This window comes from Hyperolius riggenbachi, chromosome 11 (assembly GCF_040937935.1).
Source record: "Hyperolius riggenbachi isolate aHypRig1 chromosome 11, aHypRig1.pri, whole genome shotgun sequence".
NCBI classification, from domain to species: Eukaryota; Metazoa; Chordata; class Amphibia; order Anura; family Hyperoliidae; genus Hyperolius; species Hyperolius riggenbachi.
The window spans coordinates 176,787,487-176,814,209 of NC_090656.1; the positions used below are offsets into that span (position 1 = coordinate 176,787,487).

General features: G+C 42.0%; 1 protein-coding gene across 2 annotated transcripts in view; it reads left to right on the plus strand.

The window, feature by feature from the left end:
- TPPP3 (tubulin polymerization promoting protein family member 3) overlaps positions 1-25,905 on the plus strand; it is a 44,935-nt gene extending 19,030 nt beyond the window's left edge. For both annotated transcript variants that reach the window (XM_068261434.1, XM_068261435.1), the window contains exons 2-4: positions 13,890-14,084; positions 20,252-20,405; positions 20,758-25,905. In XM_068261434.1, the coding sequence (XP_068117535.1) occupies positions 13,897-14,084; positions 20,252-20,405; positions 20,758-20,946 (531 nt within the window). In that variant the 5' untranslated portion in view covers positions 13,890-13,896 and the 3' untranslated portion in view covers positions 20,947-25,905. The remainder of the gene's footprint in view (positions 1-13,889; positions 14,085-20,251; positions 20,406-20,757) is intronic.
- The last annotated feature ends 818 nt before the right edge of the window (positions 25,906-26,723 follow it).

Sequence of the window (26,723 nt, forward strand, 5' to 3'; positions counted from 1 at the left end):
GCTGTCGGTGAACCTTGGTGCATTGTGGGAAATAACAGCTTTTTCCAAATGCCAAGCAAGTCGTATCTCCCTCGGTGCATTGAACTCTCAGTAAACAAACATACCATATAGATCACCTGCCAGAACTAAACATGTCACCCCCCAGTCATACATTTCAGAATGTAAATCGGGTGGAAGATAGATTTTATAATAGGCAAACATTGACTAAATAATCTACACAAAAATATTGTAAAAAAATGGGCAATTTTATTAATTATGTTATTTTCACTATAGTTCCTCTTTAACCACTTAAGGACCACAGGCTTATACCCCCTAGTGACCAGGCTATATTTTACAATTCAGTGCTCTACAGCTTTAACAGGGTGCTGCACAGCCATACAACTTAACAGTCCAATTCATCTTGGCTCCTTTTCTGTCCACCACCAACAGAGCTTTCTGTTGGGGCCATCTGATCGCTGCTGCATGATTTTTTTTTAATTAATTTATTTCTTATTCAATTTTAAATAAATGTGAATGTTTTTTTCTCTCCCCCCGATGTCCAATCAGGGCGATCCTCTCTCATAGGCATCAGCCTATGAGAGGGGATTGCATTCAGAGCCGCTCCAGGGGACAGACAAGTGACTGGGCTGTCCCCGGTATAGCACTGCAGTAGATCGCAGCGCTGTACAAGTGAAAAAAAGTCTGTTTCACTCAAGTGGGGATGTGCGAGTGATCCCTGCTAATCTCCTCTCCCAGGACTTGATGCCAGTCGGCGTTAGGCGGTCCTGGGGGTGCCATCATGTGGCCGCCAATTGGCCAAATGTAAAGGGAGTCTGCAAAGAGTCCCAAGGTACTGCTCCTGACCATGAAGCATGAGGTCATGAGTTTGACTCCCGGGTTAGAAAAAAAAATGTAATGGGCCCCACATTCATTTTTGCCCAAGGCCCCATTTTACCTACAGCTGTCCCTGTCCAGTGGCAATTTCATCTAGTTGTCCCCCCCCCCCTCATTTTTTCTAAAGAAAGTAGGGGAATATAATCTCGATTACGTCTCTTATCTTCCGCCCAATAAACCAATGCAATGATACACACAAGTAATCTGCAGTAGACATTTATTCATTCTGACAGTTTCATTTCAATCCATGGCTGTTTTCTTTGCCAGACTGTTCCGTGCTGGAATGACCTCACTGTTTTGCCGTGTAAGCCAAGCTGCAGTGCAGAGCCAGTGCTGTGACTGGGCCAGGCTAACGTGTAAATCCTTCACTCACAAGAGTCTACGTGAGTGTGTTTATACAAAACCCTTTTACTTGTCATGCCAGAGGTGTGTTTAGATCTGCACGCTTTCTCTGAATTTTAGAGCTACAATGTGATATGCAAACTGCAAAGTCACAGCATCATCCCCAGTGCCGTACTATACTGATTATTCCTTTATAAGATTGTATGTATTTGTGGAAAAGCAAGATGCTTAATATGTGTTTATGACATCCACCCAGCACTTACTGTACTGGGGGTTAAAGAATACCCAAAACGGATTGTAACATAAAAAACAGAAGGAGGATAATCGAGAGGCTTTCCCTGCCTTCCTCGCCCCTACTACTCTCTTGAAGTTTGCGACTGCGCTCCTCTTTGTGCACAAGCGCAGCCTGTGTGAATATGGCAACATTTGTGCGGTAGCACAGAGCCGTTGGCTACCTTCGCAGGCATAGCCGTACTCACTGAGGCCCAATACGGCTGCGCTCTCACTCCATAACATATCCAACAAGCTCTTGTCAGATATTTGCCGGGGGTCTGAGCTTGGCAATGGTGGGATGGAGGAGGACATGTGATGCAACATTCAGGAAGACTCAGGACCAAGGGGCAGGGTAGAGCAGGGGCTACAGTAAAGAGTGAAGAGAAGAGTGATGAGAGGTGTCTATGGGGGAAGGACAGGAGGAGGGCTTTATGGGAGGAAGGGAGGTAAGAATTCAGGGTCCTTCCCTGCTGGGAATTACATGGTGGAAGATGGGGGTTTGAGGGATGTTACTGAGGGAGGGTAAAGTTGTACTGGCTACACCTGTTGTAGGTGGGGGAGCTAGGAATTCTGCTAGCTATACTACTTGTTATAGAAGGAGTAGAGCTATGACAGGCAAGCTTGTTATGGAGGAGGAGGAATGGTGGTGGCACTTAATTTATTTTTAAAAGGGGGGGGGGGGGAATGGTGCCCACAACAGTTTTGGGGAACAGGGGAAATGGTAACCCACCTTGTTATGGAGAGATGGATGGTGGCCACATTAGTAGTTACAGCTATGGTTGGACAGGATTGTGCCAGGATGGTATCACTGAAGGTGCAGGAGGACCGTGTCCCAAAGATTTTCCTTTGTCTTATGTCAATAAAGTTGGGAGTTATGTAACTAACTGACATGAGAGGTTTCCAGTAGCAGGCACACCCACATTCACAACAGGCACCTGGGCCGAATTTACCACAAGGCACTGCAGGCATGTACCTACTGGCGCCTGATGATGGGAAGGGGGCTTACTACCCTCCCCGACTGCCTCCCTCCCTCCTTCCCCATACGGAGTCCTACTAAGAGTGTAAATGAAGAGATCTCCCTTCAGTCAGGGACACCTCTAGCTACTTAATACTGAGGCTTCACTAGCTACCTAATACTTGGGGGCACCTCTAGCTACTTAACCACTTCACCACTGAGGGGTTTTACCCCCTGACCACCAGAGCAATTTTCACCTTTCAGCGCTCCTTCCATTCATTCGTCTATAACTTTATTATTACTTATCCCAATGAAATGAACTGTATCTTGTTTTTTTTTTGCCACCAATTACGGTAGGCTTTTTTTAGGTGGGACATTATGCCAAGAATTATTTTATTCTAAATGTGTTTTAATGGGGAAATAGGAAAAAATGTGGGAAAAAATTATTATTTTTCAGTTTTCGGCCATTATAGTTTTTAAATAAAGCATGCTACTGTAATTAAAACCCATGAAATGTATTAACCCATTTGTCCCGGTTATAAAACCATTTAAATTATGTCCCTATCACAATGTTTGGCGACAATATTTTATTTGGAAATAAAGGTGCATTTTTTTCAGTTTTGCATCCATCCCTAATTACAAGCCCGCAGTTTATAAAGTAACAGTGTTATACCCTCTTGACATAAATATTTAAAAAGTTCAGTCCCTAAGGTAACTATTTATGCTTTTTTTTTTATTGTATTTTTTTTTTTTTTAATTACAAAAAATAAAATAAAATTGGGGAGTGTGGGAGGTAATGAGTTAATTTATTGTGTAAATGTAATGTTTGTGTATGTAAAATGCTTTTAGGGTGTAGTTTACTATTTGGCCACAAGATGGCCACAGAGTGTTTGTTTACATGCGACCTGTAAGCGTCCGGAAGGACGCTTACAGGAAGCAGTAGGAGGCTGGGAGACGCACAATGATCTCGCTGTTTCTGAAAGAAGCAGCAGATCATTGCGGGGGCTAGATCAACGAACGGGAATGGATTTTCCCGTTCATTGATCTCCGGGCGAGCGGGCGGCGGCGTGCACGAGCGGCGGGAGCGCGGACAGCGGCGGTAGCGCGGAAGGTACGGATTTCTCCGTCCCTGGTTTTTTAGGAGGGAAAAAAGGGGCGGAGAAATTCGTACCGCTGGGGGTAAAGTGGTTAATATTGAGGGTACCCCTGGCTACCTAATAATAAGGGGCACCTATTGCTACCTATGACGGGCAAGGGAGGTAAGGGAGAAGTGGCAGGTGGGACATCCAGCCCACTTGCGGTGCAGTTTGGTAGAGATTTGTAGGTTCATAGAGAGGGAAGTCTAAGGTGCCAGGACATTTGTGCCTATTGGCTCCTGTGAGGTAAATCCGGGCCTACCAGGCACTGTTCATTATGAAGTATCACTTGAATTCACTATTCCAGAGGAAACCACTATCTACTTAAGGATTGCTGGACAAAAGTGAATTTGTCGTTAATATTTCTGATCATGCCCTGACAGCACAGGAGCAGAGCCTGGGAAAAACGATTTGAAGCAGATCATATTCTAAATTATTTAATTCTCCATCATGATTAGACATTCAGAGAGTTTAGGACATCAGTAACATATCAGTGAGGGTGGACATGTGTCAAAGTAGAGAGAGGGTACAAGTAGTCCCCAACGTGCAAACACCCGACTTATGAACGACACGCCTATGCTAGCGGTCTGAGATGGTAAAATTTGATTCTGTGGGAACAAGTCAAAAAACATTTTCCAAAAAGAACTTGTAGTTGTTGAGAAAATCTATTTTGAAAATTCAAAGAAGAAAATGGATTACAGTATTTGTTGATGAAATACGTAAAACTGCGATTTAATGTTGAGATTCGCATACAGAAAAACACAATCACAAGGGCGAATACAGAGGGATGGAAACCCCCAAATCATGGGAAGAAAAAAACGCAAGGACAAGTGTGTTTCCTACCTAAGGAAAGCCACAGTAATTATACTTGTTCTGGGGCAGAGGTACCACCTGTGTAGGATAGGGTTAGGCACCATATTACTAAGGTTCCTGTTACTGCAGATGACTTAGGGCCGGTTCACATTACAAACGCAGATGGCCACGCATGCGGAACGCAACGCGTACGAACGCACGCCATCCGCGTTTGTATGCATTGCGGGGCTGATCCCATCACTGAAAAGTGAATGGGACAGCCGCGCGTTTTTGCTAAATCTGCGTGCAGCATGCGTTCCCGGACCGCACAGGTCCGGAACGCATGCAGTGTGAACATCAGACATTGCACTCTATGCACTGTCTGATGTCGTGTGTGTCGGGCCACCCGCACGCGTTTCCAAAACGTGGCTGGAAACGCATGTAGTGTGAACGGGTCTTAACAAGGTTAGGATTAGGCTTTGAAGGAAAAGATCTAAGGATAGGCATAAGGGAAAAAGTGACCCTGCCAGTGTGGCTAGCAGCAGGAAGGGATTTGGCCTTAACTCACTAGGGTTTGTTCACTTATTTTTCTTCACGTGCGTGTTTGCCTATGGATATCATACATGTTCATAGGCATTAGCATATGGATGCTACAAAAGCAGTCTAATATAAAAATGCAAGTTTAAAAAAAAAAATGCAAACAGCTCCAAAAAAAAAATTTCTGCACACAAAAAAAAATGTACAAGTAGTCTTTGACTTACGGACTCCCAACTTACAAACAACAGGCCGATACAGACCGACCGAATTCTGATACAGACTGACCGAATTCTGTAATTCTGTGTGAACAAGTCAATTTTTTTTTAAATGACCTTGTAGTTTTTGAGAAAATCGGTTTAAAAACAAATCAAAGAAAATTTTTTTGTTTTATAACTGTAAAATGAAATTTTTCTGTGGTACACTATTTTATATACCAAGTTCTGAGTTTTGCATACGTAAAGGTGACACAGTGGGGGACACAAAGCAGAGGGGAACAGGGGTGACACAGAGGGGGACATTGGAGGCACAGGGGACACAGAGGAGGTACAGGGGACAGAGATGGCACAATGTTCTTAAGAAGGGATTCAGTTTAAGAACAAACCTACAGTCTGTATTTCTTTTAGTAACCGGGGACTACCTGTATTCGGCTTGAGATTGCCTATTGATTCACATGGGATGCCAATTCTGCATTGCAGGAAAAAATGCAAGAATAAAGACACAGTGTAAATGAGGCCTTAAGCTTAGGTTAGAATATGGCTTTTACAATTTGGTACTCATGTAACTATGCCAGGAATTTGGTCATTAAAATTATAATATAATTATTAAAGAGAATCTGTACTCTAAAATTCTTACAATAAAGAGCATACCATTCTATTCCTTATGTTCTCCTGTGCCCCTCTGTGCTGTTTCTGCCACTCCCTGCTGCAATCCTGGTTTGTAATTAACAGTTTTAGGCAGTGTTTACAAACAAAAGACTGGCTTCTAACAAGAGTATCATAGGCTGAGAACTAGCTTACTCTGTGACTCATGCAGAGCTTGGAGGGTGTGTGTAAAGCTTCTGCCAATGACAAGCAGTGCTGCACATTCCACACATTCCAGCCTCAGCCCGACAGACACGACAGAGGAAAGGAGATAAGATTTATTACAGAGACAGTGCAAGTAGGAAAGGCTGCAGTAAGACAGACCACATTAGAACAGTAATAGGAACTTATAGGACAGAAGAAATAAGGCTCAAAAATTTGTTACAGAGTCTCTTTAAAATGAGAGGGCAAGATCGCAGTGCCTGGCTTGGCTGTAGAACAAATGCCATACTGGGTGCCAGGTGACAGTCATGTGTGATGCTGCCCATGTAAATAAGTCGTGAGGTCAGGGTGTAGAAGTATAAAATAAGCTCAATGACAGAATACACAGAATAAATAATAATAGGATATGAGGATATGAGTAAACTCTAAAATCACTTAAACAAATACTGATCTAATTCATCCTAACATCCAGCCTTTGTGTACTGATAAAAGTGTTTGCCAGTTCTAGATGTGTTTAAGCAAGTCACATTTTACCTTGGCATGGACAGCAGCACTGGTGTCAGTTGTGTTTTGTGTATAAATCATGCATACACTGAGCTGGCACAGATTGGGCTTTTACCTCCGATATCACAGCTACTTAAGACCGTTGACACAGTTATATTCTTTCCACTTCTGGAAATGTATCAAGCCACCAGAATAGCAGTTTAATTCCAAACCAATGTACTTTAAACAAACAGCATCAGCATATACATGGAATAAAGGCACCCGGTGATTTGGGCACCAGGTCCAGTGGTAAATTACTGCTGATAGTTAGAATATCAGTAATGTTATGTGTATTCTACTATTGGCTTCCTTAATGTATACCTCACACTCACCAGAGCTGGACTTCTGGAAAGGCCAAAAAGGCCAGGGTCTTGGGCAGCTGCTGCCTAAGGGGCGGCAGGGCATTGTTGAATACCGTATGAAAGAGAAGCCTTCCAATGGAAAGAGGGGATGCACATGGGCAGCAACAAATTAAAGAGTCAAGATGCTGCTCAAAGGAGCTTTTAGAGGGGGGCTGCATATAGAAAGGGTGGCTTTACATAAGGATATATAGCAACAAGAAAGCTTGCCTAAGGGCGTAAAAAGAACTAATTCCGGCCTTTAAACTAACCTTTCCCACCCCAGGACTAACACTAACCCTTTGTTTTTAAACTGCATCAATAAAGGTTGTTTTTATGTTGTACATTTGTTATGTTTCTGGGTAACATTTTGCATCACAGATAGGTATTCATTATGGTCCATCTATGTATTGAACCTAACATCTATTTTATTTTTTTACAATTAAAGTGTGTGTCTAGAATCAGTGCTTTGCTAAAGGTGTGCATTGTTTTGAAACAGGCAAGTGTGATAACGATGGCTGGCTGCACCATACGGTAGTATCACCAGTGCCTCCAAAAGTAGCAAATCTGTATATGGAGGAGGTGGAAATGAGAGCTCTACACATTCAAAGGAATGGCACTTGGTCTTTATCCATCTCAGCAGGTCACTAAGGAGGAGTCCACCCATGTCAGGAGACACTTGTAGACAAAATAGATGGTCACCTCAAAACAATCCCACGCAATGGTTTTAAATATAAACAAAGTGTGTAGGAAAGCATGGCATTTGTGTCAACACTTCTTGCTTTCAATCACTTACTTTGCATTTTAAAATGTAAAAAGTGTTAATGTAAGCCTCTCACTTCATAATTGCCACGGTTTAGAGTCAAAGGGGTCTCTAGCAGCAGGATTTTGTTGCTAATATCTCAACACATAAAAAAGTTTTAACAATATACATCCACAACTAGAAATCACATTTCATAAAAAGACCCTACTAGAAGGGGTACAGCTACACATCATAGGATCCCAGCAAAACATTCATGCTCACCCCCATCCTTACCCATTCCGTCCTCCCACCCACATACAGCAACCATGTCAATCTAACTGCTGTTCATAATAAGTGCAAACACCAAATCACAACCCCCATTGTACAACTAGTGCAACTACCCTCCAGCAACATAACAGCCTCTATGTCACCCAACCCGCTTCACCCCTACAACATGCAGCCACCATGGCATCCACTCCATAACTATAATAGTGATCGTGGCCTGCTAAAGGTCAAAAGTTACATACCTACATTCCGATTTTTCAAACGATTTTCCCCACCAATTTTTTTTTGCATGACAAGCAATTGTTTCCCACATTTGGTGCGATTAAACATTTTGCAACGCGCAGCGACTACGACCGGCAAGGCGATCCACCTAACCCTTTAGTCTTTTAACATAAGATTAAATATTTTAAAATACCTGTAAATACCTTAATTTTAGCATTAGCAGGGTGGTCCTGTAACCTGGCCACTACTGCCATGTTGTTTTCAGCCACAGATGGACATTGCCCAGAAGCTTGAAGCTGAAATGAGGGTGTCACATTCCCAGGGTTTTTACCTCCAAGAGTTCACTCTAGGTTACATGATAGATCAGAAAAAAGTAAAAAGTAAAAGATCAGAAAAATGTAAAGTGCAATGTCCAACATACACACTTTGCAAGAGGAACCAGTAAACAATAACACACAGGAGGTGCCTTTACTAACATAAATTAATATAAAAAAGCTGCTACATAGCAACACAGAAGTTAAATAGCAACACAGTACAAACACCATACTGTAAACTGTACTGGATGCCAAATAGCAACTGCTGGTTGCCACTAAATACACATGAAAGCAGAAAGCTATCTTGACAATCTGTGCATAGAAAATGCACATTCCTCCACGTGCCATGTGATAGCGTGTTGGACTCCGTTCACATGGGAACACGACTGAGTAATTATGTCAATATGTCAAATGACATTGGGAGGGCAATTGATGCATGATAACTGTAGTTTAATTAGACAAAAAACAGTATTGACTTACAGGGAAATCTACATGTACAGACAGGGCACTGTAGCAGTTCTAAAGCTTGCTTCTATTAGATTAAGGTTCAAACTGTCACTCAGTGTATACTGTATATATCTTCTGAATAATAAATGGAAAAATCCTGACAGCATAGGCTGATGGGACAGCAGATTTGTTAGCCCATACAACAATACTCTTCTACATGGAGAGCACTCGGGGCCATTTTTAGGCATAGACAAACCAGGCAAATGCCTGGGGTGACAGGTGCTTGAGGGGGCACCAGCTATTCTTACCAGACTGTTCTTTATAGAATACTTAGATAGATAACTCCTAGTTCCATTAAGACAGGAATGAATAGTTATTTTAACTCCTAAGCAGGCACTAATGGTTAACATAACTAAGGAGGCCCGAATAGCATAACAATGAATGGCAGGTACAGTGTTCATGAGCCAAATAAGCTGTACATGTTCTGATTTGGTCTGCACTGATTGTTATAACTTTTCAATACATAAATTGTTACTTTAGGGAGCTCTTTAAATATATATGCCATGGGGATGTATTACTGTTGTTTTTTTTGTTTTTTGTTTTTTTTTTTCAAATAAGGGTTTGTAATCATTGATAGAGTACCATGAGAAAATCAAAAACACAAAAAGAAAAAAAATTAACCTTTATTTCCAAATAAAATATTGGCACCATACATTGTACTAGGGACATAATTAAAATGTTGAAATAACCGGGAGAAATGGGCAAATAAAAATGTGATTTTTAATTACAGTAGCATGTTTTATTTTAAAACTGTTATAGCTGAAAACTGAGAAATAATGGATTTTTATTTTTTTTTCCTTCTTATTCCCTTTAACCACTTGCCGACCGCACGCTTATACCGCGCGTCGGCAAAGTGGCAGCTGCAGGACCAGCGACGCAGTTCTGCGTCGCCAGCTGCAGGCTGAGTAATCAGGAAGCAGCCGCTCGCGCGAGCGGCTGCTTCCTGTCAGTTCACGGCGGGGGGCTCCGTGAATAGCCTGCGGGCCGCCGATGGTGGCTCGCAGGCTAAATGTAAACACAAGCGGAAATAATCCGCTTTGTTTACATTGTACGGCGCTGCTACGCAGCAGCGCCGTAAGGCAGATCGGCGATCCTCGGCCAATCAGCGGCCGGGGATCGCTGCCATGTGACAGGGGACGTCCTGTCACTGGCTGCACAGGACGGATAGCGTCCTGTGCAGCCCGGATCACCAGGGGGGAAAGGTAGGAGGGGGGGGGAATTTCGCCGCGGAGGGGGGCTATGAGGTGCCCCCCCGCAACATGCCTGCAGGCAGGAGCGATCAGACCCCCCCTGCACATCATCCCCATAGGGGGGAAAAATGGGGGGCGATCTGATCGCTCTGCGTGCACCCTGATCTGTGCTGGGGGCTGCAGAGCCCACCCAGCACAGATCCCAACAAACAGCGCTGGTCCTTAAGGGGGGTAAAGGGTGGGTCCTCAAGTGGTTAAAATGCATATAAAATAAAATAATTCTTAGATGTAAGTTCCACACAAAGAAAACCTAATTTGTGGTGAGAAAAAAATGTATAGCTCATTTAGGTGTGATAAGTAGTGATAAAGTTAGTGCAAATGAATGGACGCAGTGCTGAAATGTGAAAATTGCTCTGGAATAAAGTGTTAACATTGCTGTGGTGGTGTGCTCTGCCCCTTGACATGTTGTTTTTAAACTTGAAACTACAGCAGGGTGCAGCAGGTAACGTTGCTGAATGTTATATATGAGCAAATGTATGCTGTACTTTATATACAGACTAATTTGTTCTGCATTTTATATGTGGGCTAATGTGTGCTGCATTTTATGAATGGGCTAACAAGTGCTGCATTTATATATAGGGCTAATGTGTGCTGCATTCTATATATAGGGCTAATGTGTGCTGCATTTATATATAGGGCTAGTGTGTGCTGCCTTTTATCTATGGGCTAACATGCTATATTTCATATATTGGTTATCGTGTGCTGCATTTTATATATGGGCTAAGGTGTGATGAATTTCATATTTCGGATAACATGTGCTGCACTTTATATATGGGGTAACATGGCACTTATACTGTGGCTACTTATGCTGGGTGCTACTTAATACTGGAGGTATTTCTAGCTTCCTATACTGGGTGGTTACCTGGGGCACAAAAATACCTCATAATGAGCCATATGCAATTCATGTTTTCACCTGAATTTTCTCCTAGGTGATTTTTTTGCAAATTGTAATGCCCTTTGAAACTAACAGCAAGCAAAAAAATATTTTTTCACCTACTTTTTGGTACTTTTTTATTGCAAAGTGCTAAAAAGTTATTTTAAATTAGATGAAAAATTATCTCCTAGGAGAAAACTCAGGAGAAAAAGTGAATTGCATATGACTCAATCTGTTTGGGTGAGGGGGGCAATCAAAATTTTGCTATAGTGCACCATGATTTGTAGCTACTGCGCTATACCGCATACTTAGATCTTTGTGAATTGACATTTAATGAGATAAAAAAGAGAGAAACCGAGAGCCCAATATGGTGTAGTATGTATTGGATCAAAAGGAGGAATCGTGATAGGTAAGTAATATACTCACAAACATGAGTTACCGCTCAGGCAACCACTGTATAGGCAGGTGGGGAGATTAGACCTGTCCCCACTCAGGATTAAGATGTCGCTCTCTGAAGGAAGGAAAGAGGGTTTATCACCCTTCCACCCAGGGTGGGAATCTTGACTAATAGATGTACAGAGGCGCCAATAGGATAAAAGATAACTAAAAAGTTTAAAATATTCGGGTGGCGGCGGTGGACCAGCCACTCAAAAATGGACTTAATGCTGTCAGTAGAGGAACAAACAATTTATTCACATACTCCAACGAACAATATCGCAACGCATTTCACGGGCACAATCCCGCTTCATCAGGCATTCAACAGTGGGAGTATTACACTCGTGCAGGTCCAGTATACGCTTGGCACCTCTGGCATTTAATGTGGTATTTATCACACAAGTAGGCAATTTACCTCACTAGTCGCAAATTTTAGTTTTCCATGTGATAACAACCTTAGTTAATTGACGATAACAAACTGTGTGGTAAAATCAGCTGCATTACCGGATGCTGTAATGCTTAGTGAATGTAATGCCAAAGTATTCTAAACAGATTCTCTAAGATTATTCTACTACAAGTAGGTTTGGTAGCCTACAGACATTCACCAACGTTTGGGACCAAACAGAGACTCTAAATACTGAATAGTGATGAGCGGATATGGCCATTTAAATGACTATGGCAAAAATCGGAGCTCATCACAAATGCTTATATAGTAGTCTACAAAAATGTGTTATGTGGTTTAGATTGGTGCAGACAATACCTTTCAGGAATGCTCATTACAATCTGACCTGCAAAAAATATTACCTGCACTAGTAGACAACACAGGTGTTTCCTGTTCTGCATGGGTACTCTGTAGACACAGTTATAATAGTTTGGGCAGATCCTAGGGGCCATCCAACAGCCCATGAGGCTCCACAGCAAAAATGGCATGAGGCCTCCTCCCTATAATGCAAACTCCCCCCTCCCACAAGTGTGAAAACACACACATATAGCTCTCTCGTCACAATGCCTTCCTTATTTCCTTCTGCTGCAGCACTGAGGCGGGTCTCCTCTGATCTTCCTATCAGCCGCATGCTCTAAGTTTGCTTACCTCTGGCTCCTGACCATGTGACATGCATCTGAAGCCAGTGGTATGCAGCATTGAGCATACGGCTGCCAGGAATAACAGAGGAGACCCAAAGCAGCACTGGAGCAGGCAAATACTGTACAACACTCCGTTGCGATCCCCTGCAGAAGGGGGTAGAGGAGGGTGCCCCATAGCCCCTGTTGCAGGGGCTGTAGTTACACCACTGAGCAGTTCCCATATTTCCTATTTAAAGGGCTCATACGCATATGCTGTGCATAAGCTCTGAATTATTAAAATGTTCTGCTGTGATTTCGCACAGGAGATGTTTTCATACCCTATCAATAAAATAAGTTTTCAATCAGCAGCAAGCAAGAAAGTACTTAAAATAGGTTGCCCTAAGTGTACCTAAGCAATTTAGACAATACAATTACAATATTTTTTGGCATAGAAGACACTCTAGACTATAAGACACACCTAGGTTTAGAGGGTGAAAACCAGGGGAAAAAAATATACTAAACCTGGTGCGTTCATGGTCTACGAATATCTTGTAGATGTTCTCCAATTATTGTGTCTCCCGTGTATCCTCCTGTGTCTTCTTCTGTCCCCCACATGTCCCCTTCTTTACCCCCATGTCCTCCTTTGCTCCCCCATGTGTCCCCTTCCACCCCCGTGTCCTCCTTTGCTCCCTCATGTGTCCCCTTCTTTCCCCATGCCCTCCTTTGCTCCCCCGTGTCCCCTCCAGTCGACCTGTGTCCTCCTTTCTTCCCCAATGTGTCCGTTTTAGTCCCGCCGTGTGTCTTCTCTACTCCCCATGTCCTCCTGCACTCCCCCGTGTGTCTCCTCCACTACACCATGTGTCTCCTCCACCTCCCATGTCCTCCTGTGCTCCCCAGGAATAAATAGAAATCAGCAGCAGCATGGCTTACCTAATCCAGCGGTGATCAGAGACCTCTCCTCTCCCTTGCAGCTCCCCTAGTGTCGGCTTCTGCTGATCATGTCGGAGGAGATACAGGGACAGTACAGGGAGTCCCCTACATCGCAGATAGACAGCGGCTTGTATTGGTGCACGTTCGTTAGTTGTGGACTCCCTGTATTTGGCATATAAGTCCAATTTTTTTTGGGGGGGGGGGAAGTGTGTCTTGTATGCCGAAAAATACAGTAGATATCTTGTTAAGGCTTTAATCAGTTTAAAGCCCACCAAGAATATGCTCTCGTGGCTGTGCTCCCATCCGTGTACTGGACAAATTGATTTCAGGTTTTTTTTGGGGGGGGGGGGGGGGGTTTGGCATTGAGATTCATGCTTTATACCTCAGGTCTTGCTTTATACCTGAGCTAAGCGTTCCATTGCACATTGTAAATTGAATATTGTTGTTTTTTTCTCAGGATAACAATGGCTGAAAATGCAGATATCGCCTCTCTAGAGGAAAGTTTCAAGAAGTTTGCCATTTATGGAGATACAAAAGCAACAGGTCAAGAGATGACTGGGAAAAACTGGGCCAAACTCTGCAAAGAGTGCAAAGTCACTGATGGAAAATGTGTAACTGGTACAGATGTTGACATTGTGTTCTCTAAAGTGAAGTAAGTAAAGCTGTGTTGATAGGTGTGTTGACATTTATCTTTTGACCAGTGCTGTAGGCCTCCTTCAGACTGAAGGCTGAACTCCCTGCTTGTAGAGCGGTTCAGTTCTGGTGTTTCCCTGCAGCAGAAAACCATTTGAGCACTGCTCCATTCAGATGTGACTCCATGGGGTGGGGGGCTGCCTGTCCAATGTGTATCGTCTGTGCTAACAAGCGCCCGATGCATAAGAGCAGCTAACCGGTGGTGAATTCACTGCCTTCCGCTGCCTGTCTGAAAGAGGCCTAAAGCTAACCAGGTGAATTTCACATATAGGGGAATTTTAATAAAGTCAAGGCAAAATGGTAAAGATTTTTATCTTCCAATTTAGCACATTAACAGACCTTACCTGCCAAGAAAAAAAAGGAGGCCAGCAGTCACATGACCACCATTTCAGTTCATAAGAAGGAGCATTTATTGCACTGCTGTAGCTTGCTGGTATGGGAATGGGTTCCTTCAGTACTTTAAAGTATAAAGTCTGAAACTCATTTTTGCTATGTAAGACCCTCTAGTTTTGGTGCACAACAGCATGATATGGGCGGGATCAGGACAGTGATATTTTTCCTTTGTTTTCGGGTTGAACTTGATGGACAGATTTCTTTTTTCAACCAAACTAACTATGTAACTATAAAGCTGTCACTAGCTAATTAAAAAAAAAGACAATTTTAGGGGAAGGCGTCAGGCTTTGTAGTAAAGGGGTCGGTTAGTGTTAGGGAATAGAAGAGGGAAATGCACCAAAAACACCAGTGAAATTACCATTTCAAACCCAAATATAAATGGTAGCTATGGCAACTGTTTTCTAATACTGTAAATTTTGATTATTATAGTTAATGTTTGTATTGCTACTTTGATCTACTTTTTTGTATTAAGTTGCTTACAGTTATGATATTCCTTGCTTTAAGCCAGTGGTGCCCAACCTGTTTTTGCTCAAGGGCCGCACTTCATATCAAGATACATTTTGTGGGCCGGAACACATACATACAAAATTTAAATATAAATCTTTAACATTTTTCTAGTAGCGGCTAACATGGTGTTGGAAAAGAAAAGACCACGGCAAACCAAGAATTGTTGTACTCACCATTTGATGCCCATTTTCTGGGGTACCTGGGTGTGTGCAGAGGCTCTTTGGGTGATCCCCCCGCCCAGGCCAGCACAAGTGGTGTGTGAGCTGCGGGTAGTTGCAGGCTTGCAGCCTACTATTCAGCAGAAGCCGGGGTCTCAATTAGTTGCCGCAGCCTAGCCGTGGGTGAAGTTCAGCGTGGAGCAAAGTCTTTTACAGTTTGACCGGCTGGTAGGGTGTGATGTCACACTGTCCCCTGAGATGAGAGGCCGGAGCAGTGGCAAAGCATCCAGGAGAGGATATCAGGAGCATGTGAGGAGAGCCGAAGCAAGAATCCTTACTGAGGAAGAGGATCGGTGATTGTGTCATAGGTTTACACAGCGTACTCGGGTTCTCTGCAGTAGCGCTGTGATAGTTAGAGACTCTCGGTCATTGGTTAGTGCAGGAACCTCCCTCCAATAGGAATAAGGCTGATTCCTATTGGAGGGTGTTCCTGCAGCAACCAATGGATGAGGTTCTCTAACTATCACAGCGCTACTGCGGAGAACGCGAGTACGCTGTGTAAACCTATGACATAGTATGACCCAATCCCCGATCCTCCTCCTCAGGACACTTCCGCGGGCCACAAAAGTTGGCTTCACGGGCCACAAATGGCCCGCGGGCCTTAGGTTGGGCACAGCTGCTTTAAGCAATCTGGATTGAGGATTGTTGGGGAGGCGCCCAAGGGGTTAATTGGATAAGTAGAGCTAACTTCTAAAGTATAGATAACAAGGAGGTATCTTACCTCCAATGAAGACTCACTCAGATGGAAATAAGGAGTCTTTATTATACAAAACGTTTATACTGTAGACAACGCGTTTCACAGGTCTCAGCCCGCTTCCTCAGGTCAATACAGACAGATAACCTTATAGCTATATTTTTGCCTGCGTTCTATGCATGTAAAAAAATTCAGACTGCCAGTTGCATTGTTTCCGACATTGCGTGCTTTCTCTCTATTTTTTCATAAGCTGCTGTGGAAAAACACAAATGTTTTTTCGCATAGGAATGGGCGTGGTGTCTAAACAAAATGTGCGAAAATACGAGTATGGTGTCCGCAGATTCATTTATATTTCTGTCTATTGGCCCCCGAGGAGGGGTGGGGCTGGAAGATGGGGGCTTGGGGGCTCAGCCAGCAGATCTTTGCTGTGGTGCCCGGCAGGTTGAAGTTACTCCCCTGCTTCAAAGTTAATACTCTTAAAGGGAAAAAAAGCAATTTTGTCCTTTTTTGAGGTTTGCTTCTCCTCCATCACATGATTTCATTCTTAAATTCAGTCTGTTTGGGGAGCTTTTTTGAAATCTGTGCAAGGCAATGTAATGACACGTTTATGCAGCAGCTGAATCATCACAAATGGGAGCTATAAACTTGAAAAAAAAAAGAAGAAACATCACAGCTGAAATATATCACTTGAACTGAAATGACGTGAATCAAGAAGCTGACCTGAGCATAAGACAAAGCCAGCACTACAGGAAAAAGAAGACGAAAGGCTCAGCGACACGGAAGGAAATGGTTCATTTACTGAACATGAAGAAGATGAGCTGCGTACAGCACCAGTTACAAAATCTGTAAGATGTAATAACTAGGGGATTTCAAACGGAGGCTTTTTCCATATGGTCCTCATAGTATCACCTCATAAGACAGAGCAATAGAGTCCTATATCGAGGATGTAATACGCTTGCAGACAGTAACAGAATCAAAGTTAGAACCGTCAATGTTGATGACAGTATTGTCATTCTGGCCTTATGGGTAAAAGATGATTTGTTTTAAAGGATGTGAGCCTGATAACAAGAAGGTGGAAGAAGCACTTGTTTGAGGAAACCTGAACTGTGAGGGCTTTTAAATCCACATGGATTTTAAAGGTTTTTTTTATTTGCAGATACGTGAAGGAACTTTTTTCCATAAAGAAGATGTTTGTAATACCTTTGTATGAGCACTCTCACCTTGCAGCACTAGGGTCCCAGGCTCAAATCTGGACAAGGACACTATCTGCATGTAGTTAGTTTATTATCCCCGTGGTTTTGTGGGTTTCCTCTAAGATGCCCATTTCCTTCCCACATCCCAAAAACATACAGGTACATTAAAGCGGTATAAAACCCTGACATAATATTCAATAAAAACATGCTTCCTACTTTTTATATGCCATACGGTTAGCACATTTGCTTTTGTGCATAAGTATTATTATTCATTAAGAAATTATACGTTCCTAAAGTACACTTATTTTACTCTGAAAGCTGACTTTGCATTTTATTTATAACTGCTTTATTCATCCTCTTACTTAATCAGAAAGCATCAGAAAGCATTTATGCTTGTCTGACTTTGTTCAGGGGACCCGGCAATGTGAGAGAAGGCTTTGTTTACATTTCTCACTTGATACAATTAAACACAAGATAACGTTATGTAAAGTTCGGAAGCGGCCAGCTCTACTGGAAGGGAAGCTTCTAAAGCCTGTGTTAATCCTTTGAATGCAGTTCTGATAAAAAAAAAAAAATGCTGGTTGTATATAATATGCTGTAAATAATCTATTAGAGCAAAGTAGGAATGCTGGGTTTCATTCTGCTTTAATTGGCTTTTCCCCAAAACTAGCCTTAGAGTATGATAGAAACACTAGAATTAGACTGTGAGCAGTGGCATAGCAGTAAAGATTGCAACTGCACCAGGGCCCTTTGTACCAGAGGAGTCCGCCATGGGGCCTCTCTCTACTGCAGTGCTCTTCATTGGTCCTGTGCTGATAATTATCACTTCTATAGATGCTTTGAATAATAATACTCATTAACAAAGTGGTGTACCTCTGATACTGAAGATGTCCTTGGCAGGTTTTGGTGCACCATATCAATTCTTATGTATAGAACTGTGGTTGAGGAGGCCAAATGCTCCTTAACTATGCCACTGATTCTAAGCCCCTCTAAGGCACATTAACCTTCCTGGCGGTAAGCCCGAGCTGAGCTCGGGCTATGCCGCGCAGGAGGCTATCTCAGCTTCTGGTGGGGTGATTCGCCCCATTCAAAGTGCTGTGCGCGCAGCTAGCACTTTGCTAGCCGCGCGTACAGCTTGATCGCCGCCGCTCTGCGGCGATCGCCCGCACGCAGCGGCGGAAGAGGGCCCCCCCCCTGCCAGAGCCCTGCGCTGCCCGGACCAATGAGTTCCAGGCAGCGCTATGGGCTGGATCGGAGGCGTCTGACATCAGGACGTCGGCTGACGTCCATGACGTCATTCCGATCGTCGCCATGGAGAAGTCGAACAGGGGAATGCGTTATATACGCGTTCCCCTGTTTGCTATTGATGCCGGCGACGATCGCACTAGAGGGACACATGCGCCCTCTAGTGGTGTTTCATGTAGCTACCACTCTGGTAGCTTTACATGAAACAAAAAAAAAATATAAAAAAAAAAATGGATTTCTGCCCAATTGGCAGAAAAAATGAACCACCAGGAGGGTTAAGGCTCCCTGCACACTGCAAATCAGTATTTTGATTCTGATTCCGTTTCCTATTTCGATTTGCAATTCCAATTTTCCCTGAATGCAAACAACAGAAAAACGGAGAAAAAAACGCAGCATGCAGTAACGATTGAAAATCGGAATCAGTTGTAAAAAACGATTAAAAATCAGAATTGCATGCAGTGTGCAGGGAGCCTAAGACTCCCTGCACACTGCATGCAATTCCGATTCGGATTTTTAACCGTTTTTTACATCCGATTCCAATTTTTAATCGTTACTGCATGCTGCGTTTTTCCCTCCGTTTTTCTGTTGATTGCATTCAGGGAAAATCAGAATTTAAAATCAGAGTTGGAATCGGAAACAGAATCACAAAACGGATTTGCAGTGCGCAGGAAGCCTTAAGGTGCCTATAGACCTGACAATTATGGGCAGATTCGACAGAGACAAATTTATCTCTAATCGAATCTGATACCATTACATTCTGCTAAAGGAGGCTCTAAAAAAGGCTGTGCACTGCAAAGCCTGTGCAGTGCAATACAGCCTTGGTCGCACTCGGGTAACTTTCACACACACACGTGACGTCACACTCATAGTCACACGACACCGCTGTGGAGAGGCCTAGAGGGGAGGAGACAGATGGTTTTGCATGCTTGGGCAAGCAGAGCTGCACCAACTGACAACCGCACAAAGGGAGGGCAGAGCATAATGCCAGGTTAACCCCTACCGCCTCAAGTGGCTAAAGATTCACATCCTGCTCTAGAGCCACAGATTCTGAACCCTGGTCTAAGTCATGGGCCATATTGTTTATTAAGATTTAATATTTATTGGACAGTTTTAAATATAATGGCATAACTGTAGTGACTATGGGGGGGGGGGGGGGGGGTCTTAATTTCTGCTTTGCCCCTTCTGCAGAGTAGTAGCAGTTTAATATTTCCCTGCTCCAGTGCTTCTTCAGGTCTCATCTGAGCTTCCTACAGCCACACACTCTATGCTGTATACCTCTGGCTCGGAATGCAGGTCACGTGATCAGAAGCTGGAGGTATGAAAGTATAGAATGTGCAGCTGATGGGAAGAACCGAACAGCGCTGGAGCACATAAATATTGCACTGATCCACTGTGCTACTTTGCTATGTGGTAAGAAGGTGTGTGTGTGTGTTTGTGTGTGTGGGGGGGGGATGTGTTTAGGTGTGTTTGTTTTATAAACCCACATGGGGGGAACCAAGTCGTGGGCACCATGCTAATACCGCAGGGGGGTCCATGGGTTGTTGTTGCACCCTGGCTCAAACTGGAATGGATTCAACCAGAAACACTGTCATCCTCTGGATGGAAAGGAATTGTGCTGTTGTTCTTTTACTGCTTACAGTGATACACATTTCAAGCTCCTGAGGGCCTCATAGAGGGCAAGGAGGGCCACATTTGGCCCGCGGGCCTTGAGTTTGACACCTGTGCCATAGAGCTTTGATGTTAAAATACGGCAAATTTCTAAGTGGTTTCCAGGTAGTTCAGATGTGCAGAGGTGTGATCCGGACAATAAATGGAGTATAGAACAGAAACTTGCCCACTTCTACTAATAAGATGTCCATTTTAATTTTTATTTTAGACAAAAGACAGCCAGGGTGATTACCTATGAGGAGTTTAAAAAGGCGCTTGAGGAGCTATCATACAAGAGATTTAAGGGGAAAAGCAAAGAGGAAGCCTACGAGTCTATCTGTCAACTGGTGGCTGGAAAGGAACCTGCTAGCTCAGGCATCACGGTAAGAAGAAAATATACTCTTTCTACTATCACCTACACCTTTGTGAATATACACATTTCCTTCATAAAACACCTGTACTAGCGATATCACACATTTGGGCTCCTGGTCTCTCTCATTTTTTTAGAATTTTGGATGTTACTGGTTACCACCAAGAGTCACCCCTGTACTATAACATAATGGAAGCTCTAAGTTTCCTCTAAAAAAAAAAAACCAGAGCCTACAGAGACAAAAGTAACTGATGACATCAAAGGTTTATCTAACTTCCACATTATCTTGAATTTCCAGGTCTCGGAAGCATCACTGCTACTTACTTTTGCAAGTTTTTCATCTTCTTTCTGTTTTATATTTATAGAAAGCTACAGCAGCTGGAGCTGTGGAACGTCTTACCGATACAACCAAATACACAGGATCCCACAAGGAACGCTTTGATCAAAGTGGAAAAGGGAAAGGCAAAGGTGGCCGGGAAACCATTGTGGAAAACACTGGTTATGTGGCTTCTTACAAAAATGCCGGCACCTATGATGCCAAGGTGAAGAAATAGAGGTTCAGCAGGTTAAGGCATCTAATTTTGGCTCCTGCATAGACACGACTGATCCCTATGTTTTCAGTAATGAAGAAGAGTCCACTCTGGTAGTGATGGAGATGATGCTTGTGTTCTGGTCCCTTATAATACCAAAGAATTTAGCGCAAAGTGGATAATTTGTACAGTCCAAACTATTTTTATCCTTTTATCTGTCACTAACACCAAAAACAGGCGTACCTCTAAGAACCTGCTTGCCGTAATTATTATTATTATTGAGTTTGAGTTCTATGCAGTATTGTTTCTGATGAACTACTTGTGAATTGTGCTCTTCATTGATATCTTAATTAGATCTACAAATTGTTAGGAAACCAACATACTGTATATACACTTGTTTTTTCATTAAGCTGTTTACATCCTTTCATGACCTGGATTTCTTTAGGTGTTCAGGTGGATGTTATATTGTATGTACCCTTATGCATCTCATAATACTATATCAGCTGCCAGATGTAATTTGAATATAAGTGAGAGTTCTAGAAAGTTCACCTTTTGTTTTGACTCTTTGAATCCCACTGTTACAGATGCTGCAGGGATAGGCATCACTAGGGAGGGTTAATGTTAGGAAGAAGGTTGGGATTGGGTATAGGTTAAGGCTAGGCATCTGAAAGGCGTTCACTTTAGAGGTGGTAATGGTAAGGTGTCTGAATGGGGTGACACTGGGGAGGAAGATAGGGTTAGACATCTAGAAGGAGTCAACATTAGAAGATTTGAAGTTTAGGCATCGGGAAGTCATTGATATTATGGAGAGAGGTTAGGCATTAGGAAGAAGGTTCTTATTAATAATAAGGGGATTGGTTATAATTAGGTAATAAATATGGGGAAAGTAATGATAACACCTTTGAAAACTGCATCACATGCCCAAAATGCTCGAGATACTTGGCACTAAATAGTGCAAAACTCATACATAAAGTTTATTACCCATTTTCTTGTCTTGAATTCCAACTTCCCATGGGAAATAGGTACCACAGTAGCCTTAGCTTTGTATTTGCAAACAATCAAGAGACGTTTATAGTTAACCATGGATAAGTAAGTCTGCAGGGCCTCAACTTCAACAAGCTGGATTAGAAATAGTTCCATGGGGTTAAAGCTATTCTGTGAAAGCCTTTGTTCACATAATGGTGGAAAACAAGGGATTCATACTTTCTGAAACACTAATTATCACAATAGTATGTCTCTTTTATCTAGTTCTCTGTTTATTTATATAGTTACAATTAATATTCCTCTCTCTCTCTCTCGATCATCCAGCCCCAGTCTATAAAAAATATGGCAAAAGAAGGGCTGAAATAATCCTGCTGGATTGTTTTTTTTTGCAAACCACACAACCAAAAATTACAGCAATTGTCTGAACTCTTCTGAAGTAGGGGGAGGACAAGTGTTCAAGCACAACCTATGACTAGCCAACTCTTCCTGTAGGCTTGTTCATCAGGTGTCTTCTGCTGAAATCAGATAACTTGGGCTGCAAAATTTGGTTACAAGGCTAGTACTCAAGTGAGACCAGGGCAGCAATTTCTCCTTTATAATCCATGAGTATTCTAGAACAGGATGGGTAAAACAGATATGGGTTGCTTTTACAGCATAAGTATTCTTGTAATGTTCTCTCAATAGATGGGTTATGTGTTGGAGCCAAAATTAAAATTAAGTATGCTTTATTACAGATCTCACTACTGCTCTGAGAGCACAGTGATACTTTCATGTCATGTATAACATAACAATTAACATAGCAGCAACACTCTGATTAATGAAGGAAAAATAGGAACTTTTTTTTTGCAAACTTTATTACAAAACTGTTACATTGGTTTTAGGCTTAGTTAACACTACGACGGACCCTGGTGGAGCAGTACTATATCCATCGGATGCACTCTTCATAGCAGGATCCAGAGCAGATGCATGCAATTCATTAGATGAATGGGTCAATCCAGTTTGGTTTCTAAAAAAAATAGCACTGGGTGGGTTGTCTGTTGTGTAAAAAAAAATTGGCAAAAACATACATGAGACAAATGGACAGACGTCAACCAGTCTATAGAAAATCACTGCTAGCGTCAACCCATAGGCTTTGATTTTAAAACCAAGCTTTAGTGAAATTAAGATTCATGCATTCAAAGTCTCCATTCCACTCACCCCCAATGCATTGAAGGCATTACATTTGATTGGCTGCTTTCAGAAACTGTCATAGGACCTATTTTTCTTCACATATTTTCACACATGAGGCTCAGTAGAACTGATTTACATAATCAACAGAAGAAAGTAGAATGTTGCCCATAACAGCCAGACAGATAAATACATTTAGAATTTGCACTATAAAAGGACAGTTGAGATCTGGTTGGTTTCTATGGCTATCACAGACAGTTATTACTTTGTTTTTCAAAAATCAGCCCAATTAAGTCTGTTATTACTGTATCATAATGGAACATGTAATAAAGTGCAACTTTTGAGTATTGACATCTTAAAAGTATTCCATCAGGTAGTTACAACAACTGGTTTGACACACTCACAACAATCTTCTCATCCATGTTTAGATAACACATATTTGCTGATTTGTAGCTGCCTTGTCCAGACATGTAAAATCTCTGCTGCTCTATGCAGCATTTAAGTAATATTCGGCATCAAAAACATCTATGCCATCAGAAGGGCAAGGTACAAAAGCGAACTGTTGGGTTTCTTTGTGAAACAACTCGTTTACCTTATATAAATTGGTCTGAGCATTGTTTGCTTATAAAAAAATGCAGATTACTTTTTGCCAATATTTGTAGGACCTAGTTAGGAACCATCGCACAAAAAACTTCCTAAATCAAAGACCTCTAGGGCTTTAGGCTACAATCTTTTCAGTCTGAAGAAGCACGACATCTCACATAGCTTATGGTTTAATCATTTAGCTACTCTCTTTAGAAATTATAATCAGCTTTTCAAAACTTGGTTTTACTCTGCAGAAACCTTCTTTGAGACAAAAAGGTAATGTTTCAGAAGTTGCATACTATGAGGAGGAGATGGGCTCATGCACAAAGACTAGAAGAACAGTGGGTTCTTCAGGGCAGCCAATCAGATAGTTGCTTTGATTTACTAACTTGTTCCATTATGGTTTTTCATCATCAGTATATAGAATAAGCCTTCACCTTTTCTTTTTCTGACATTGTCACCTGCTCTGTATAGTAAACATACATAAAATATTACACAGATGAAGCATTGGTGCATGCTCAGACTAGGACTACAAGAGTTGAATTATTAAAGACTCTTTCACTCTTTCACAAAGAAAGAAGTAAACTTTAATTTGTAAAAAAAACAACAACCCTAAAATCCCTGGTTCATATTATTATCTTTCTCAATTTCTCTTTCATTCTGAGTGACCCCTCCTTCCCCCAACTGAATATCTATGGAGGTCCTCAACTTTAGAGATTACTTAACCAGCCAGAGATTACTTAAGCCAATCCTGCAGCCCCCCCCCCCCCCCCCCCCACTTTCCTCATGCTGCCTTGACTCCTACAGACTAATATATTTGAGAGATCAAACACTATAACACCCATTTCGCACCTCAAGGTATTGGTTTAGGAGGGGGCAAATTACATAAACATCAGGCCATCAGAGACCCGGATGAAAGTCCTGGCATGTTGTCATCACTGGAATCTTAGGAGTCAGAGTAAGTACAATGGGGAGGTTTTGCAGTTTGGGTTACATAGTTTGATTAGTTAGGTAGAGAGAAAGTTGGAAAAAAAAGTTAGGCTTTGTTTGGGTTCAGTCCCTCTGTCAAAGCAATTTTTGGATATAGGTTTGTGATCATAAGCAGAGAGTGAAGACCCTCTCCCAGGTATTTTTAGTGGAAGGAATAGTTTTTTCTCTCTCTTACACTATGACACCTGCCAAGATATTGAAGAGTAAAAAGGCTATTCTGTTGAATCAACCTGTTTTATGCAATCCTCATACTGCTCATCTTCTTATTCTTTTTTCTGAACAATGGCAGAGCGTTAAGACATATGATCGGCAGTCAAGCTAAAGAAATATCTGCTGTTGTACAAATCTGCATTTACTTCATTATGTGTCAAAATGTAAAAGGGTCGAGCTGAAAGGAACAACTCCAACCAAAACTTTTGTCAGTTTTGAAAATGGTGGAGAGGAGTCAGACCCTTTGCAAGGTTGTACTGTCCACATTGGCCCATATTCACTTTTCACCTAGGTGATAATTCCACACCTCATCATAAAATGCATTTTAAACCGCCAGCAAGCAAGAAAATACTCAAAATAATTTTGATAGTGCTTTTTCACCAACATTTGGGCACTTTTTCAATTGTAAAATGCAGAAAAGTTATTTTAAAGAGAAGATGACAATTATCTTATAGGGGTAACGCAGGAGAAAAAGTGAATTGCATATGGGCCATTGAGAGAACTACTTTTCAGGTGATCTACTGGAAAACTTGACTTGTGCACAATTAACTTTCATTAACCATGCCAGTAATATATTGACCCTCTCAAGCCTTATCAATAGCTTTATTATCAATTTGGACAGTTGAACGATCAAAAGTGGTTTGGCCCCTTTTCAGTGCTATTAAAAGCTACAATGATTGAGTTGGATAGATAGAGGTGAACTGTAGAAGGATTAAGCAACAAAATAATTCCACACATTATTTTGCCAAGCACTAGCTAAAGTTCAAGGCCAAAGGACCACACAATATCATTTTACCTTCCTGATTCTGCTTCCATTGTTACCAGTTTAGTGAATTAAGCCGTGTCAATAAAGTTGCTACAGATGACCATGTAATCTGTCATTGCTATGCAGTGGGTTAACTAATGAAACTTTTGGTTGTATATTATTACACTGTTCCAAAACTGAACGGTTAATGTATTAAAATATCTTTCTATCTATATATATATGTATGTAAGTATGTATGAAAAAAATCCTTTCCCTGCAATAAATATATCTTTTTTTAAGTCCTTGCTTTTCGGTTTTTGATTTTTTTTACAGTACAGTACTGTATTGCAAAAAATAGAATTCATCCTTATTTGCTAACACTAAAGTACTAAATATTGAAGTCATAGATAACATCAGGAAGAGGTGCATTCTGGGTTGTGAATTGATTTGGCCATGTTTAGCTATGCACCCAAACAGAACAGGAAGAATATCTCAAAGTTAATGGAGCCTGGCAGCCTAGGGGTTAAGGCTTGTGGATATGCAGGCGTTGCCATGCAGCTTCATGTTTTGGTAGCAAAAACATGAAGATTGTTACTACCAGGTGTTTTCAATGTTTCTCAGTGTGTTTTGGTTGCCATGACAAAAAAAAAATCTCAGCTCCACTTAGCATGACCCAGAATTGACAGGGCCTTCATGAGACTCATGTCCCAGGATCCTCCCTCCCCACCCTGCACAGAGATGTTCCTGTCTGTCATTCTTCATGGACAGCATATCACTAAACTGGCTACATAATAAAAATTCTCAAAAACAGTTTTAAGAATCACAATAGCCTTTACACTAAAAGGAATACAAGATCTTTTCATGTCTGTAGCTTCTATAGCTCGAGGGAGAGTCAAAAGATTTAATACCTATGTGTGGCCACTTGTCTCTCTGAAGATGTTATAACTCAAGTCTCAATCACAGCAGGTTAGAGTCATGGACAAAGGACAGCTTTGTTCTCCTGGACCATTAGGAGCCATCATCTCTGAGCTGCACACTTCAGCCGTGTTTACAGAAAATGAATGCACAAAGTTCAGGATTACATCCAGATTAGGCAGAGAACTATTATTTTCTTGGGGTT